The 18,778-nt window shown below is 40.7% G+C and overlaps 1 protein-coding gene across 2 annotated transcripts; it reads right to left on the reverse strand.

Moving 5' to 3' along the window:
* Window positions 1-507: 507 nt before the first annotated feature.
* On the reverse strand, window positions 508-18,427 carry LOC134319346 (uncharacterized). 2 transcript variants are annotated; one of them, XM_063000457.1, is made up of 9 exons: window positions 18,061-18,427; window positions 17,878-17,952; window positions 15,318-15,401; window positions 15,079-15,174; window positions 11,433-11,519; window positions 10,494-10,670; window positions 8,635-8,748; window positions 4,707-4,811; window positions 508-2,397 (listed from the first exon to the last, which is right to left on the reverse strand). In XM_063000457.1, exons 1-9 carry the CDS (start codon window positions 18,083-18,085, stop codon window positions 2,390-2,392), a joined length of 771 nt encoding a protein of 256 aa, XP_062856527.1. In that variant the 5' UTR covers window positions 18,086-18,427; the 3' UTR covers window positions 508-2,389. The 2 variants fall into 2 exon arrangements, with proteins under 2 accessions (XP_062856527.1, XP_062856538.1); XM_063000468.1 differs by lacking the exon at window positions 11,433-11,519.
* Between the last annotated feature and the right edge of the window lie 351 nt (window positions 18,428-18,778).

Below are 18,778 nucleotides of genomic sequence, written 5' to 3' on the forward strand. Positions count from 1 at the left end.
GGGGCTTGAACTAGCCAATATCTTAACCACTAGGCTACAACTATCACATCACTTCAAACTACAGTCTGGACTTAACCTCTCATGCAGTATTATTCATCAATTTATCAATCACACTAGAAAGCTATTTTAAATCTTGCCACTGTTTGCAGTTGATAACGATGCATATTTGCACTTTACAATGTTTAAATGTATATATACACTCACATTTATATTTTTATATATAAGCTTGTTTTTTTTTTATTCTATTTTATTGATCTTCTATTTTTATTACCCTACCCACCATTTCATGCTCATAAAGACTTGGCCCTTTCCTGGAAGCTGCTTTTACTCTCTAGCATGATCACCTGTTTAAGATGTCTTTTAAACGTATAAAACATCCTTAAGTCATTTTAAATAGTCCCTGTCCCAGCATTTCTTGGAATGTCTTTAAGATGCCAATTTTAGAATGAGCATTACAGTATTTTCAAAAATAACAAAACTGGTAAAATAAAACAATAAAACAATCAGTTTCAATTTACACAAAGTTTTTTTTTTATTGGTATTTTACATACGGTCCCAAATTCTTGTCTCTCAAGAAACAATCAGTAAAATACATTTAGTACAGTTTACTAAAAAAACAGCATAAACAGCATAAAATACAACTAATTAAAACAATACAAAATCTAAAATATTTAAAACAATGTAAAAAATAAAATAAAAACGCTACTTAGATGCATGATGTTAAATATATATAATTTATAGTTCAGTGTATGTTCAACTGTACGAATGTCAGATCGGTGTATCATGATTGTAGTTGGTTTGATAATTATTATAAAATGGGATATCAATGATGGACTGGTTAACAGATAACCAACAAAGAAGTCGTTTGATTAATGCTGTCTGTTAAAAACGTCATTTAAATTCATCTGCAACAGCTGCTGATTGATTTGAATCGAGAGCGATAATACTGATGTCTACAGATTCTATTGATAGTGCTGATTTGTAACACACCCACCCTCTGGGTGCATGTTCCAGCTTTAAATACAACCTCATCTCATTTACATTCCCAGCTTTTATCCAAAGCAATTAAGGGTTAGGGGCCTTGTTTAAGGGCCCAACAGTGGCAGTGGCAGGGCTTGAACCAGTGACTTTAAATACTAGTTCAGTACCTTAACCACTAGGCTACAACTGTCCAAACATTTACATTTCCGGCATTTAGCAGATGCCTTTATCCAAAGTGACTTATAGTACTGTGACAGTATACTGTCTGAGCAATTGAGGGTTAAGGGCCTTGCTCAGGGGCCCAACAGTAGCAACCTGGCAGTCGTGGGGCTTGAACCAGCATCCTTCTGAGTACTAGTCCAGTACCTTAACCACTAGGCTACGGCTTGCCCCTCTTGCCATTTCGTAACCTGAATAGGAGCAGCTCCTGTATTCAGGGGTCACCACAGCGGAACATTCTGGTCTGCATACCTGATTTGGCTTCCCTTTTTTATCCGAGCTTGTGATTGGCACTGAAAGCGTACTGTAAGCGTACTGTAAGCGTACTGTAAGCTGGTTCAAGCCCCACCGATCAGCCAAAACCTTTCTCCTTTCATGCTGTTCTTCAATGGTCAGGACTCTACAGAGCAGGTAAGGGGGCTAACAAAGCATGCAGAGAAACAGATGGACTACAGTCAGTAATTGCAGAACTACAAAGTGCTTCTATATGGTAAGTTGAGCTGATAGAATGGACAGTGTGCGTAGAAACAAGGAAGTGGTTTTAATGTTATGGCTGATCAGTGTATATATATATATATATATTCTCATTTACATTCGATGAATCTGTTTGGTGTCAGTCTGAAGTCTGACTGCCTGTTGCATTTTGCACATGTGAATCTGTGTGTAACTTTGTTTATACAATGATGTGGATGTTTTGTATCGTGCATCAATATTAAGATTAAACTCTGCTTATCAATTATTAATAAGCACAGTAATGTTGTCAGGATGCTTTTATATACCGACTGCATCTCTATTCATTATGATTAGCATGTTCAGTTCACGTTTGTAATGACCTGTACTGTATAAGATCAGAATACTGGATTGGTTCTGCTCACAGTGTTTATGTTAATTGTACTGTTCTACATCACTGCCATGATTGCTATGATGCTGTTGTAATAAATAAAGTTGTTGATATAAAACTCAGTGAAGTGTTTAATATCTTAACATGACGCTAGGAGCTTGTCGGTTATCAGTTAACCTTCCACTGTGGATCGGTTGTTGATTAAAAGAAATGAGTAACATTGTCACCCTAATTATGAATTAATGACAGAATAAAATCTAGTACTACAGAACAAGAAGTTCATTCTTCATCCAGTCAGCAAGCCCTTTTGTACTGTCTTCTACCTTCTGCTTTCACACAATGTCCAAGTTAAACCCCTGAAAGAAAAGAAACTGGTTATCTGTACACTGTATTGGTTTGTTTGTTTGTTTATTAGGATTTTAACGTCATGTTTTACACTTTGGTTACATTCATGACAGGAACGGTAGTTACTCATTACACAAGATTCATCACTTCTCAAGGTTATATCAAACACAGTCATGGACAATTTAGTGTCTCCAATTCACCTCACTTGCATGTCTTTGGACTGTGGGAGGAAACCGGAGCACCCGGAGGAAACCCACGCAGACACGGAGAGAACATGCAAACTCCACACAGAAAGGACCCGGACCGAACACCTGGGGATCGAACCCAGGACCTTCTTGCTGTGAGACGACAGTGCTACCCACTTAGCCACCGTGCCGCCTCACACTGCATTGGTAAAAACACATATATAAATCACTTCATCTAACAGACTGTACAAACACTAAGTTAAAAAGTATGTGGACAGCCGACCATGAGCATGTGAAACATCTCATTTTAAAACAATGGGCATAAATATAGAATTACCCCATATTAGCAGACTCCACTCTTTTAAGAAAGCTTTCCACACAATTTTGGAGTGTGTCTGTGGGAGTTTGTGTCCATTTAGTCGAAAAAAGCATCTGATGTTGGAGCGAGAAGGCCTGGCTCACAATCAACATTCCAATTCTTCTTACAGATGTTCAATAGGGTTGAGGTCAGGGCTCTGTGCTGACCACTTGAGTTCTTGGCATGCTGGAAGAGAAAGGGCCTTCCCCAAACTAATGCCACAAAGTTGGAAACATCTAAATTATTTAGGGAGTCCATATACTTTTGGAACAATTGTTTGGGTTTCTTGTATGTCATATATATTTCTTCAAATACAGGGACAGAGTTTTTGGGTCAAGAGTCAAAAAAATGGGTTGCAGACAATAATAATAATAATTAAATAAACAAATTTCTTTTTTTTTTTTTTCCAATTGTTCAATTTGCATTGTGCTTCCTCTCTGTCTATGCCAAACCCTGCCCTGACTGAGGAGATCGAAGCCAACCCATATCCCCTCCGAAACATGGGCAGCAGCCGGATGCATTTTTGCCACCCGCATATTGACGAGTTTGGCGCCACCTAGCGTTGCATGCAGGGAGACACACCCTAAGGGCACTCTTCCTCATCTCTGTGCAGGCGCCTTTTAATCAGCCGGCAGAGAACGTAATCGCATTCTGACAGAGAGAGACCCACATCCTTGTTTCTACACTCACTGTCCATTTTATCAGCTCCACTTACCATATAGGATTACTTTGTAGTTCTACAATTACTGACTGTAGTCTATCTGTTTCTCTACATGCTTTTTTAGCCTGCTTTCACCCTGTTCTTCAATGGTCAGGACCCCCCACAGGACCTCTACAGAGCAGGTATTATTTAGGTGGTGGATCATTCTCAGCACTGCGGTGACACTGACATGGTGGTGGTGTGTTAGTGTGTGTTGTGCTGGTATGAGTGGATCAGACACAGCAATGCTGCTGGAGTTTTTAAATACCGTGTCCACTCACAGTCCACTCTATTAGACACTCCTACCTAGTTGGTCCACCTTGCAGATGTAAAGTCAGAGACGATCGCTCATCTATTGCTGCTGTTTGAGTTGGTCATCTTCTAGACCTTCATCAGTGGTCACAGGACACTGCCCACGGGGCGCTGTTGGCTGGATATTTTTGGTTGGTGGACTATTCTCAGTCCAGCAGGGACAGGGAGGTGTTTAAAAACTCCAGCAGCGCTGCTGTGTCTTATCCACTCATACCAGCACAACACACACTAACACACCACCACCATGTCAGTGTCACTGCAGTGCTGAGAATGATCCACCACCTAAATAATACCTACTCTGTGGTGATCATGGGAGAGTCCTGACCATTGAAGAACAGCATGAAAAGGGAAATAGATGGACTACAGTCAGTAATTGTAGAACTTCAAAGTGCTTCTATATGGTAAGTGGAGCTGATAAAATGGACAGTGTAGAAACAAGGAGGTGGTTTTAATGTTATGGCTGATCAGTGTAAATTAAACTTGTACATGACCGTCCCATTGTGGAGGCTTTACGTTACATCTTGTAAACCACAGTGGAACCAGATTGACACCATTTTCATGAATGAAGTATATTTAGTTTGGTGTTTTGTTTTGATGAATTTGATGTGTTGCCTGGGTCGTGGTAAAAATCCTAGACAAAATGTGGGTGGCTTGAAAAAAAATTCCTGCTATAGAGAACAGAATTTAACCAAGGGGCGTCCAAATCCTGGCATAACACGGTATCACTACATTACCATGTACCATGTAATATACACATATGCTCACCTTGTTCGACTGGGTCCTTGTCCCTGCTGGTCCTCTTCCTTGACTTGTCCTTTACCTTCACAGTTTTCACCCACTTCACTAAAGGTTCATCGTCTGAACTGGCATCTGTGAACAGAAGTAATATCATTAAAAGTTCATCATTTGGCCCGGATTCACTGGGAAGCAGTGGGCGCAAAGCGGGAATACCCTTGACGGGATGCCAATGCATCACACAGGTCCTCAGCCTTTACCCCTTTCAAGGTTTTCCCTTTAAACTCATAACAAGCTGATGGTCTTGCTTTACTACTTATAGCAACACTACTGAATGAATTTGGCCCCTGAACAATACAATCAAAAGCCTGTCTGGTCAGTAGCCACAGATGGATGTGAAGCCTGGACACTGAAGACAGAGGAACAAAGACACATTCAGGCTTTTGAGAACAAGTGCATCAGAAAACTGCTTTAATTCTCCTGCAGGAAGATGATGACCACTGAGCTGGTGTACAAGACGGCCAGAACAGAAAAGAAGCTACGGACACACATGAAGACCCACAAATTATGTTACTGTGGGCATGTGATGAGGCACTGTTGAGACTGCTGTGCCAACAATGCTGCTCCTGCTAGATGTGACGGGAACTTAACGTTGCACCGAAAATGTCCAGAACTCACTATGGACTTTATCACAGACTGGGCTAAATAATGAAGAACTCTAACTGCTTGTTTATTCTTTACTTTTCAACTTTAAGTTGTAATTAATTTTGTGCATGTATGATGTGTAGGTCTAATTAATATAATTATTCTCCAGGCCACACAAGGATGATGGAAGTCCCTGCTGAGTCTGCTTCCTCTCAAGGTGTCTTCCTGTAATTTTAAGGTTGTTTTTACTTGCCACTGTCGCCCTCTGCTTGCTCAACAGGGATTTTTGGTCTGTCGGTCCTGGATTCTGTAAAGTTGCCGCGATTGGTCAATATTTTAAGTCAATGCTTTTTAATTTCTACAATGTTTCCATTCATATAAGCGTTCATATGATTTCCCTCAGCACTACTTGCTGCATACATGACCTAAGTCGTATTTGGTCCAGGCTGCATTAAGCGAAAAAGCTTAAAGTTTTCCTAGACCAAAATCATCAAAAGTTTGGGAATACTTAAACTGGCACAAAACAAAAAGGTTTATACACTGCTTTAATGGTACCACAGAAGCACTAGCGCGATGTTGCTTGTCTTGTTTCTTTAAACTACGGGGAGATCCTAGAATACTGTATTCCTTAGCAAGGTCAGTTACAGCACATTTTTACTTCTACAGTTCCTGACAGAAGTTCTGTCGCTTATCCCTGTTGTGGAAACAAAAGCTTATAACCTGACTTTAAATTCATCCATTGGTTTTAGAAATGACTCATATGAAAGCTGAAACCCTCCCAAATGAGGTTTAATTTACGAAAATAAATTTGCTTCACTGCAGAAATATTGATCATTTAATGAACACAGAAAGGTCAGATTTTGGCAAGACAAAAGTTTTGTCGCTCACAGAAAGTAATGTGAAAATCAAACAAATAATTTACTTCAAATACAAAGATATGTTTCATAACATTGGTGAATGAAGTTGTGGTGCTATTAGAGCCATATTTAATATTTTGTGTGACTTCCATGAGTTTTAAGGACTGCATCCATGCGGTTCGACAATGATTCATACAATTTATTGATGAAGTCATCAGGAATAGCAAAGAAGTTCATCAAGATTCTTTGGTTTTGTCTTCCAAGCTTCCTCTTTCATCCTACCCCAAACATGCTCAATGATGTTCATGTCTGGTGACTGGGCTGGCCAGTCCTGGAGCACCTTGATCTTCTTCGCCTTGAGGAACTTTGATGTAGAGATGGATGTATGAGATGGAGCACCATCCTGCTGCAAAATTTGACCCCTTTTATGATTGGGAATGTAAGAGGTAGCTAATACTTCTTGATATTTTAGGCTATTGATATTGCCTTCCACTTTGCAAATGTTTCGCACACCCCCATACTGAATGTAACCCCAGACCATGATCTTTCCACCACCAAACAACAGTTTTCTGGGTGAATCTTGGATCCATACGGGCTCCAGTAGGTCTCCTGCAGTATTTGCGGCGGCTGTGGTGTAATTCAACTGAAGATTCATCTGAGAAATCCACCTTCTGCCACTTTTCCAGCGTCCATCCGTTTAGCAGGCTGTGGGCCTTTTAATTGCCTTTTGTTTAGTGCTGGCTTCTGGGCACTGATTCGACCATGGAGGCCATTTCGAGACAGAATCCTACAAACTGTTCTAGTTGACACAGGGACTTGAGGTGACCAGGCCTGGTGGAGCTCTGCTGCAGTGGAAGAGGGGCTGGCTTTGGATTTTCTAACCAACAAACGTTCCTCCTTAGCAGTTGTCTTGCGGGGTCTGCCGAACCTGGGCTTGTCAAAAACATCTCCAGTCTCTTCAAATCTTTTTTTAATTATTTGTACTTGACGCTGAGACACATTAAAGGTGCCAGCCACCTCTGCAGTGGATCTGGTCTTCAGCCTCTTGATAATCAAGGCTTTGGTCGCAGGGTGGATTTTTGGCATGTTGTCAGAGGTGAAGTTGCAGTTCAAGTGAAGGTCTGGGGTGCTGGGGTTCTTTTTATACACACCCACTAATTAACCGATCAATTAGTGAGCACAGGTGAGGCTGTAAACTAGGATTGGGTGCATTATATGACAAGGCGACAAAACTTTTGTCTTGCCAAAATCTGACCTTTCTGTGTTCATTAAATGATCAATATTTCTGCAGTGAAGCAAATTTATTTTCGTAAATTAAACCTCATTTGGGAGGGTTTCAGCTTTCATATGAGTCACTTCTAAAACCAATGGATGAATTTAAAGTCAGGTTATAAGCTTTTGTTTCCACAACAGGGATAAGCGACAGAACTTCTGTCAGGCACTGTATATTGTTTCATTATGCTTCTTAATCGCGGGGATCTTGGAATACTGTATTTCTTAGCGAGTTCAGTTAGGGCACATTCACACGCGCCGCACACTTGCTGCGTTGGGCTCGCGATTATTGCGGTTGCCGCAGCGCTCAAAAGCTTCTCATGTAAAATGCTTACCAGTGTTCACATCGCTTACAATTTGAAGTTTGTTTGCTTGTTTATTGGGATTTTAACGTCATGTTTTACACTTTGTTACATTCATGACAGGAACGGTAGTTACACATTACACAAGGTTCATCACTTCTCAAGCTTATATTGAACACCGTCATGGACAATTTAGTATCTCCAATTTACCTCACTTTGAGCTACAATTTGAAGTAAGTTTTGAGTGAATGTGTAGGTTAGAATCTGGGCTCATTCTGTGGTTACTGTACGTTGGCTTAATGAGACGTGCCTACCTCTATTTTATTTCTGCTATAAGTTTAAGCACTTTGCTTTGTGTACGGAATGCCATAAACACGTTACACTTTGTTTACTGTAGATCACTTGAGAATTTGGTAATATGGACATAAACACTGTTTACATGTAGTTTTGTGCCATATTATTATTATGCCTACAGTTTGTACAATTTGAACAATTTTTTGAAGAAAAATTAATCGTCAGATTAATCAACTAATCAATAAAACAGACTATAGATTAATCGATAGAAAAATAGTCGTTAGTGGCAGCCCTAAGTAAAACACGCTAGCACACCAGAGCTGTCATCTCAATCTAGTGAGTTCGAACCTTAGCTCTGCAACCGGCAGGCATAACTGGTTTAATTACGACCTCTGCTGGCTGATTGATGGCGCATACACAGAGCGTCGTACAAACTATTTAATGCTACTGATGCACCGCTGCTTTCACATCATCTGCACCTAGGATGAATTTCAGGACGGACTTATCTGATCTGTATTAATGTATTGTAATGTATCATGACATAACATTAATTGTCACTTAATGATTGAATTATTTAGGAACTCTTACCTGCTTTTGCTTTTCTATCTCTTGCACGTTTGTTTTTTTCTTTCAGTCTCTTCAGTTTTTGACTCAGAGGCTCGTCATCTGAACTCTCGACCTCGTTCTCTGGAAGTGAGATTGCTGAGCGTGTGGAGCAGAATAAAAAGAAATAGCACTGTCATGTTTTGGAACTGAAATGTTTCACTCTACCCATTATGTGCTGAAAGCAAACCATTTATGTTACCCAAATTCAGAGAACAATCATCTATCACTCAGAATTTCACTGAACAACCTTTTTCCTCCAACAATCAGATTTCCAAGAATCCTGTCTGACATTTATTATCATTTTTTAGCAATGTAGTGACAGGCTGTTAAATGAAAAAAATGTCTTTGATCTGTACTCATACTAAAATGGTACAAAGACAAAAATATTTAAAATCATGCTTTACCTTCTCACACACACACACTCATATACAAACTTACATACACATACACTAACATACACTCACAAACACCTGCACATATACACTGATCATGCATAACATTAAAACCACCTCCTTGTTTCTACACTCACTGTCCATTTTATCAGCTCCACTTACCATATAGAAGCGCTTTGTAGTTCTACAATTACTGACTGTAGTCCATCTGTTTTTCTGCATGCTTTGTTAGCCCCCTTTCATGCTGTTCTTCAATGGTCAGGACCCCCACAGGACCACCACGGAGCAGATATTATTTGGGTGGTGGATCATTCTCAGCACTGCAGTGACACTGACATGGTGGTGGTGTGTTAGTGTGTGTTGTGCTGGTATGAGTGGATAAGAGACAGCAGCGCTGCTGGAGTTTTTAAACACCTCACTGTCACTGCTGGACTGAAAATAGTCCACCAACCAAAAATATATCCAGCCAACAGCGCCCCGTGGGCAGCATCCTGTGACCACTGATGAAGGTCTAGAAGATGACCAACTCAAACAGCAGCAATAGATGAGCGATCATCTCTGACTTTACATCTACAAGGTGGACCAACTAGGTAGGAGTGTCTAACAGAGTGGACAGTGAGTGGACACGGTGTGTCTGATCCACTCATACCAGCACAACACACTAACACACCACCACCATGTCAGTGTCACTGCAGTGTTGAGAATGATCCACCACCTAAATAATACCTGCTCTGTGGTGATCCTGAGAGAGTCCTGACCATTGAAGAACAGGGTGAAAGCAGGCTAAAGTACATAGAGAAACAGATGGACTACAGTCAGTAATTGTTGAACTACATAGTGCTTCTATATGGTAAGTGGAGCTGATAAAATGGACAGTGAGTGTAGAAACAAGGAGGTGGTTTTAATGTTATGGCTGATCAGTGTGTGTGTGTGTGTGTATATATATATATTATATATAATATAATATTATGTATATATAATATATATATATACACACACTCATACTATCACACACCTGTAAACACTTGCTACCTGCCCACTTGGACACTTAACAGACACAATCAGCTGTGTTTGAGCTGCTAGGCATTTTTCCTTTTTTTGCCCCAATTTAGTCATTTCCAATCCCAATTCCACTTCTGCTGCACCACCTCTACGCTGACCAAGGAGAGGCTTAGACTAGTAGACTGGCAATCACCCCTTCCAACATTTGGGAAGCCTCTGGCCACTGTTTTTTTTTCACTTATCATCTATGGAGTCACACTATGCCCAATCAATGAGCTCCACCACTCGTCCTGACACCTCCACCAAACAGCAGGGGTCAGTGTTGCAGCAGCTATGAGGAAAAACCCTCTTCAACCTTTGTTTCTCAGACACGCTCAGATGTGTCCTCTGAGTGCTCAGCCAGGCCGGTAGAGCTGTGCGAGTAGATACTGTTAGCACTGTGATCACCTGATCTAGTCGTGCTTTTCCCCTTCTGGCTGCATTTGTCTTTCTGTGCGATCAAGTCCATTACATCTTCTTTGGACATTTTTTCCAACAGCACCACTGCCTGCTTCATCTGCGGCTTCTTCTTCTTCCTTACCAACTCAGTTAAAGGTTCATCGTCTGAACTGTCATTGGACAGCACTGCAATCGAACAAAAAACATTGATGTGATGTGAATACAAACAGAACACCATGCTAAACTAATAAAACTATAAACCCTATTACCAGAAAAGTTGAGGTCAAACACAATAAAATAAAAATCTGGGTGCTTAGGTGGTCAGCAGTAAAACACACTAGCACACCAGAGCTGACATGACTCGAGTTCGAACATCAGCTCTGCAACCAGCAGGCTGGGCGCCTACACGAACTATGATTGGCTCGTTCGTAGGGAGGGTGCAAGAGTGGATTCCTCATAACTGAAGCGAGTACGACCTCTGCTGGCTGGTTGACGGTGTCTGCACAGATTAGAGGAACGATGGTGATCAGGGTGTGGCTGATTCGCATATGAACTCGGCTGGTGCAGGTGAAAAAATGGCGTGTGTAAGTTCGCTCTCCTCAATCAGGGGCGGGGGTCAGTACCAGTAGAGAGAAAGCATAACGCAATTGGGTAAAAAATTGGAATCGCTAAAAATCGGGAGAAAAAGGGAGAAAATGCATTAAAAAAAATATGGTCACCCTAGTTTAGACACCCGGCCGGTCCGTAGCATAGCTGGGAATTAAACTCTGGAGTCTGGTAAACACATTTGTAGATACATCACAAGATGTTGTATACATTGTTAGCCCTACAAACCTATTACCGTCTGTCCAGCCAGTTGAATGTTATGTAACTATGACACTTCATAAAAGGACCTCAAAAAGGCCAAACTCTATTAAAACAATGCTTTTTGTGCTGCATGTTATCTACCTTTAACTGGCTTTTTAGGACTTTCTCTTCTTTTAGGTGCTGCATTCTTATCAGGAGAATGTGCAGAGGCTTTTTTGTCCTCCTTGCCTATGACAAAAACAAAGAATAGAATACTGTTTATTCTTTATCGTTACATGTGCACAAGAATATCTGAAAATTAAAGGAATTATTACACTATTCAAAACAACTTATACATACACTATATGACCAAAAATATCTGGACACCCGACCATGTGCTTGTTGGATATCCCATTAAAAAAACCAATGGTATTAAAATAGCGTAACCTCCATGTGCTCTTTTCAGCTATAACAACAGCCGCTCTTCTGATAAGCATCACACAAGACTGAAAAGTGTCTGTGGGAATTTGTGCCTATTTTGTCAAAAGTGCATTTGTATGACTGGGCACTGACGTTCAATTGATGTTCCTGTTCATTCCAAAGCTGTTCAGTGAGGATGAGGTCAGGGCTCTGTGCAGGCTACTGGAGTTTCTTTAAACCAAGATATTCTTTGTGTCTTCATAGATCATGCTTTGAGCACAGTTTTGCTGGAAAAGGAAAGGACCTTCCCTAAACTGTTGCTGCAGTGATGAAAACTTATATATAGCTTTATATCATTGATTTATTACATCTCTTAGCAACTGATTATTGGCATCTTAAGAAATGGAAAATAAAAGGGATCTGTTGTACGCTTAAAGTTCATTTAAGCATATCAGGGTTTAATTAATGAAATGTAATTAATATTACATGACTGGATTCATTCTAGGGCTGAAATTGTATTTTTCATTTGGATTTTTGTAGCTCGGGTGGCGCAGTGGTCTATTACGCTAGTCCAACACTGCTGAGAACTGGGTTTGGATCTTAGTGGTGCCGTCAAACACATACACAGACGGAATTGGCTATGTCTGAGAAGGGATGGGGGTTGGTTGAAACCCTGCAATGGACTGGTGCATGTGCTTTACACCAGGGTAGGGCACCAATCTGTCATAGGGCAACTGACAGGCACACAGTGACCAGAAGCAAGGGTAAAGCCATAGATCCTCAGGGGGTTGGTGCTTACTATTTTGCAACATAGAATATTAATTTGTGGATTTAGAGGTGGAATTTTTCATTCACATAGCATTCAAGTGCCTCACGTTTACTGGTTTATTTGCACTATAAAGTGGTCCTAGCAATCCTACGGCAATTCAATTCTAAGTCTAAAGCAGCTAATAACCATAATACAGTAGACCCTCGAGTTATGAACGGTTTACCATACGAACATTTCGGGTTACGAACGATCTTTTTCAACTTAACGTACGAACAAATTTTGGATTACGAACAGAAATTCGCGGAACACGTGGCGTCACGAACAAGTTCACTCCAACCGTCTCTCTCTCTCTCTCTCTCTATCTATCTATCTATCTATATATCTATATCTATATATCTATATATCTATATATATATATATATATATATATCTATATAAATCTATATATATATATATATATATATATACAGGGGTTGGACAATGAAACTGAAACACCTGGTTTTAGACCACAATAATTTATTAGTATGGTGTAGGGCCTCCTTTTGCGGCCAGTACAGCGTCAATTCGTCTTGGAAATGACATATACAAGTCCTGCACAGTGGTCAGAGGGATTTTAAGCCATTCTTCTTGCAGGATAGTGGCCAGGTCACTACGACTCGCTTCTCCAAAACACCCCAAAGTGGCTCAATAATATTTAGATCTGGTGACTGTGCAGGCCATGGGAGATGTTCAACTTCACTTTCATGTTCATCAAACCAATCTTTCACCAGTCTTGCTGTGTGTATTGGTGCATTGTCATCCTGATACACGGCACCGCCATTGGATGCACATGGTCCTCCAGAATGGTTCGGTAGTCCTTGGCAGTGACGCGCCCATCTAGCACAAGTATTGGGCCAAGGGAATGCCATGATATGGCAGCCCAAACCATCACTGATCCACCCCCATGCTTCACTCTGGGCATGCAACAGTCTGGGTGGTACGCTTCTTTGGGGCTTCTCCACACCGTAACTCTCCCGGATGTGGGGAAAACAGTAAAGGTGGACTCATCAGAGAACAATACATGTTTCACATTGTCCACAGCCCAAGATTTGCGCTCCTTGCACCATTGAAACCGACGTTTGGCATTGGCACGAGTGACCGAAGGTTTGGCTATAGCAGCCCGGCCGTGTATATCGACCCTGTGGAGCTCCCGACGGACAGTTCTGGTGGAAACAGGAGAGTTGAGGTGCACATTTAATTCTGCCGTGATTTGGGCAGCCGTGGTTTTATGTTTTTTGGATACAATCCGGGTTAGCACCCGAACATCCCTTTCAGACAGCTTCCTCTTGCGTCCACAGTTAATCCTGTTGGATGTGGTTTGTCCTTCTTGGTGGTATGCTGACATTACCCTGGATACCGTGGCTCTTGATACATCACAAAGACTTGCTGTGCGCCAGCAAGACGTGCACCAACAATTTGTCCTCTTTTGAACTCTGGTATGTCACCCATAATGTTGTGTGCATTGCAATATTTTGAGCAAAACTGTGCTCTTACCCTGCTAATTGAACCTTCACACTCTGCTCTTACTGGTGCAATGTGCAATTAATGAAGATTGGCCACCAGACTGGTGCAATTTAGCCATGAAACCTCCCACACTAAAATGACAGGTGTTTCAGTTTCATTGTCCAACCCCTGTATATATAGTTAGCAAACATTCGAACAGCGGACAGTGTTTTTCCGGTGTTTTCTTTATATTTTGTAAAATTCTATATTAAAATGGCCTCAAAGAATGTGCAGAGGAAGCGCAGTAGTGAGAAAATTAAAAAAACACTATTTGATGTGTTGTATAATTACTCCTGCCAGTAGCTGTCACTGTGTATCAGACAGAGGGGGCAGTGAGAGAGAGAGAAGAAGGAAGTCGGCTGAGTAAAGTATTCTTTCTTTTGTTCAATTACACCTACAAAATACAACACTATTGAAATAAAGAAGGAAATAATAGAGAAATATGAGAATTATTGTTGTTTCTGGTAGATACATTTATAAAAAAAAAGAAGGAAATGTATTATGGTGTATGGTACAGCACACGAACTGTACTGAGATGTGATGTGTGTTTTATGTACAGTACAGTACTACTGTGTATTGTTGTTTAATATTGTTTATTACAGAAATGTCTATTCTATAATTTAAGATTTAAGGTAAAATATACTTGTTTTTATAACAAAAAAGAGCATGTAAGACATTAGAGAGGTTAGGTATGGGCAGGGGGTTTGGGGGGTCTGGCACGGATTAATTCCATTTACATTATGTCTTATGGGAAAAATAGGTTTAACTAACAAACATTTTGACTTAAGAACAGCCCTTCGGAACCAATTAAATTCGTAAGTCAAGGGTCCACTGTAGTAGGATTTTTACCATAATATAACATTAATAGACTCTAGAGTAAGATTTATACTATTAAAAAAGATGAGCATAATTTCATGTTTTTACATTTCATAACAAAATAAAAAAATGATTATATTTCTAAAACCAATCTATCAAATGTTTAAAACTTCATGTCAATTATATTACAAAAAAAAAAGAATCAACAATGAATAAAACACATTCTAGGCAAGTTAGTGAAGATAATGCACAATAACTCACCCAGTATGGCCAGCTTTTCTCTGTCTGGTCTGTTTCTCTTCTTTTTCTTGATCATCGTCGTCAGCGGCTGGTCATCATCCGACAGCTCTTTTACATCTGATGTTAGGTAGGTAAAACAGCAACATGTTTCATGTACTTTATCTATTTATTGTCTAGATTCAATAACAAACCCAATTTTCAGAAAATGTATCTCATCAATTAAAAGACAATCTTTTGAAAGAATGGTTTAAATCTCTTACGTGTTTCTTCAGAGCGTTTGGCCTTGCCAGGCTTCACCAGGTCACTCAATGGTTCATCATCATCTGAGCTGTCTTCTACTGACTCTACACACAGCACAAACACACCTCACGATCACAACTAAGTCATGTTTCAATATAAATCGCACAAAAGCACAGAAATCAAATATGATCAATCTACCACAAATATCATTATTAAGTCCAGACTGTAACAAAGTCCATAGTGAGTTTTGGACATTTTTGGTGCAGACACGCCAGGTTCCCATCATATCTAGCAGGAATGCTCAATAGACAGATGGCAGTGTCTAAATGCAGGAAGGTGGAATAGGGTTTCTCGTCATCGACACAGCAAATGCAAAATCTTTTTATTTTATTTTAGGACAAATAGTAGAGGAACAAACAGAATGTAGCATGATTCTCTGTATTCAGCATGTGTCTTAGTAAAAATCAATCGCTAGCTGGTGACAAGAAGCGTCCAGCAATTGCAGGTTTCTGAAGGGGCGGTCGGTAGTCTGCAAGTGTGAAAAAGGTTCAAGCGGCAGAGGAATTGTATTGGAGGACTGAAAACTAAAATGTTATAAAAGAGGGAATAGGGGGGTAAAAAGGACCTGCAGGGCAGCTCAGATGGCGCAGCAGTAAAACACACTAGCGCACCAGAGCTGATGTTAATCAGGGTGTGACTCTCCATACACAAAGCTGATCCACATACACCGATCAGCCATAACATTAAAACCACCTCCTTGTTTCTACACTCACTGTTCATTTTATCAGCTCCACTTACCATATAGAAGCACTTTGTAGTTCTACAATTACTGACTGTAGTTCATCTGTTTCTCTACATACATTTTAAACCCACTTTCACCCTGTTCTTCAATGGTCAGGACCCCCACAGGACCACTACAGAGCAGGTATTATTTAGGTGGTGGATGATTCTCAGCACTGCAGTGTCAATGACATGGTGGTGGTGTGTTAGTGTGTGTTGTGCTGATATGAGTGGATCAGACACAGCAATGCTGCTGGAGTTTTTAAACACCGTGTCCACTCACTGTCCACTCTATTAGACACTTCTACCTAGTTGGTTCACCTTGTAGATGTAAAGTCAGAGACGATCGCTCATCTATTGCTGCTGTTTGAGTTGGTCATCTTCTAGACCTTCATCAGTGGTCACAGGATGCTGCCCACAAGGCACTGTTGGCTGGATATTTTTGGTTGGTGGACTACTCTCAGTAGAGCAGTGACAGTGAGGTGTTTAAAAACTCCATCAGCGCTGCTGTGTCTTATCCACTCATACCAGCACAACACACACTAACACACCACCACCATGTCAATGTCACTGCAGTGCTGAGAATGATCCACCACCTAAATAATACCTACTCTGTAGTGGTCCTGTGGTAGGGTTGCCAACCGTCCCGTAAATTATGGAATCCTTCCTTATTTAGAAACTAAACGTCGTGTTCCGTATTGAACCGATACAGGACGCGCTTTGTTCTGTATTTTTATTAATGGGAGAGAAAAGCAGCAGATTAAACTGAGACAGGGCGATATGTATGAAACATAAGGAAACTGCTGCTACTGTGGGAATTAGACAGCGTTTGGTTATTATTTTAAGTAGTGTTCATTTTTAGATTTAGTAACGCCGTGTGTGCAGGTTATATCAGCATAACAACCTGTTTATTACTCTGTTGTTTGAGTGGCGCAGTGGGCAGAGCGCATCGCGCATATTTTTACACCTTAGGTTCGAATCCGGCTTTGGGCCAAACTAAATTAACACAGGCAGGGCCGGCGCTATGGGGGCGCTGGGGTGGGCATCGTCCGGGCATTGAACCGGGGCTGCATGTCAGTGTGAAGATGGATTATGTACAAATGTTGTTTGCACTATTGAGAAAAAATGTTACATGATGTTCTTTATGTTGTTTTGCCTAAAATATGGTTCTGATTTATTATTATAAAGAATGAAAATAATAAATGTTAAACAGCCTAAATAAAACATTTTGATAATGTTCCTATGACGGTGTAAGACCCGTTATATTTTTTATAGGTGCAACCCTAACCTCCTACACCCCCCCCCACCGCTCTCGCTCAGGTAAACACCCGCCATACCACCCCACACCCTATGCCTTCCACCAACCCGCCAGCCCAGGGTGTTCCTTATTTCCGGTTCTGAAAGTTGCCATCCCCATCCTGTGGGGGTCCTGACCATTAAAGAACAGCATGAAAGGGGGCTAACAAAGCATGCAGAGAAACAGATGTACTACAGTCAGTAATTGTAGAACTACAAAGTGCTTCTATATGGTAAGTAGAGCTGATAAAATAGACAGAGAGTGTAGAAACAAGGAGGTGGTTTTAATGTTATGGCTGATCGGTGTATGAACTCGCCCTGTGCACTGTGCAGGTGAAAATGTGCATTCGGCCAAGTGTCAGTCTCGGCTCTCCTCAATCAGAGTACAGATCAACATCAGTAGAAAGGAAGCGTGATGCAATCAGGTAACTGGATACGACTAGATTGGGAGGAAAATTGGGAGGAGAAAGAAAAGGACATGCAATAAATCTAAAAATCTCTTACGTCTTTCTACAGAGCGTTTGGCCCTGCCAGGCTTCGCCAGGTTACTCAATGGTTCATCATCATCTTCTAGTTTCTCTATACACACAGAGGATATGAAAACACACCACCAGCACACTTCACAGTCAGATCTCAGAGACATGAATCAGTGAAATACTTCAAATAGAAGAATGTGAAGTCATTTACCATCTCTGTTAAGAATGGTCGTCATAACAGATGCTTCTCAGGGAGTTTAACTTAAACAAGAAACTGTCACGTCTTAGATTGATTAGAAATGGATGCAAGTGGGTAAATAACTACAATTTACATGGACAGATGGTTCAGTATATTCAGTGCTGTATGTTAAGAGCACATAAAGGCAACTTTTAAACAAATAAACAAACACAACAGCTTTGATCTGGCTGTTGCATGCACAGTAACGTTGACTGTCACAGCTAATCCAATGTAGCTACATGTCACCTCGTGGCTAAGCTACATTAACTTTGTAATCAATGCATCTCCATCGGATTCATATATAACGCGCTGTGGACGCTTCTTAATGCATTATTAACATTCATAAAGATCTGCAAGAGACTAAAACATAAAACGTGCAAAATAATCCGCTAATGTAGATTATCCCACATGCAGAGAGAAGACGCGTTCATGCACACGCAGCTGCGCACGATTTACGCAATACATACGCTGATAAGCCACCTCCTTGTTTCTACACTCACTGTCCATTTTATCAGCTCCACTTACCATAATAGAAGCACTTTGTAGTTCTACAATTACTGACTGTAGTCCAACTGTTTCTCTACATACTTTTTAGCCTGCTTTCACCCTGTTAACACTTCAATGGTCAGAACCAGTGGCGTAACTAGGAGCTCATGGGCCCCAGTGCAAAAAAATTTTTTGGGCCCCCTCA

The sequence above is a fragment of the Trichomycterus rosablanca genome, chromosome 1, assembly GCF_030014385.1.
Source record: "Trichomycterus rosablanca isolate fTriRos1 chromosome 1, fTriRos1.hap1, whole genome shotgun sequence".
Classification (NCBI taxonomy): domain Eukaryota; kingdom Metazoa; phylum Chordata; class Actinopteri; order Siluriformes; family Trichomycteridae; genus Trichomycterus; species Trichomycterus rosablanca.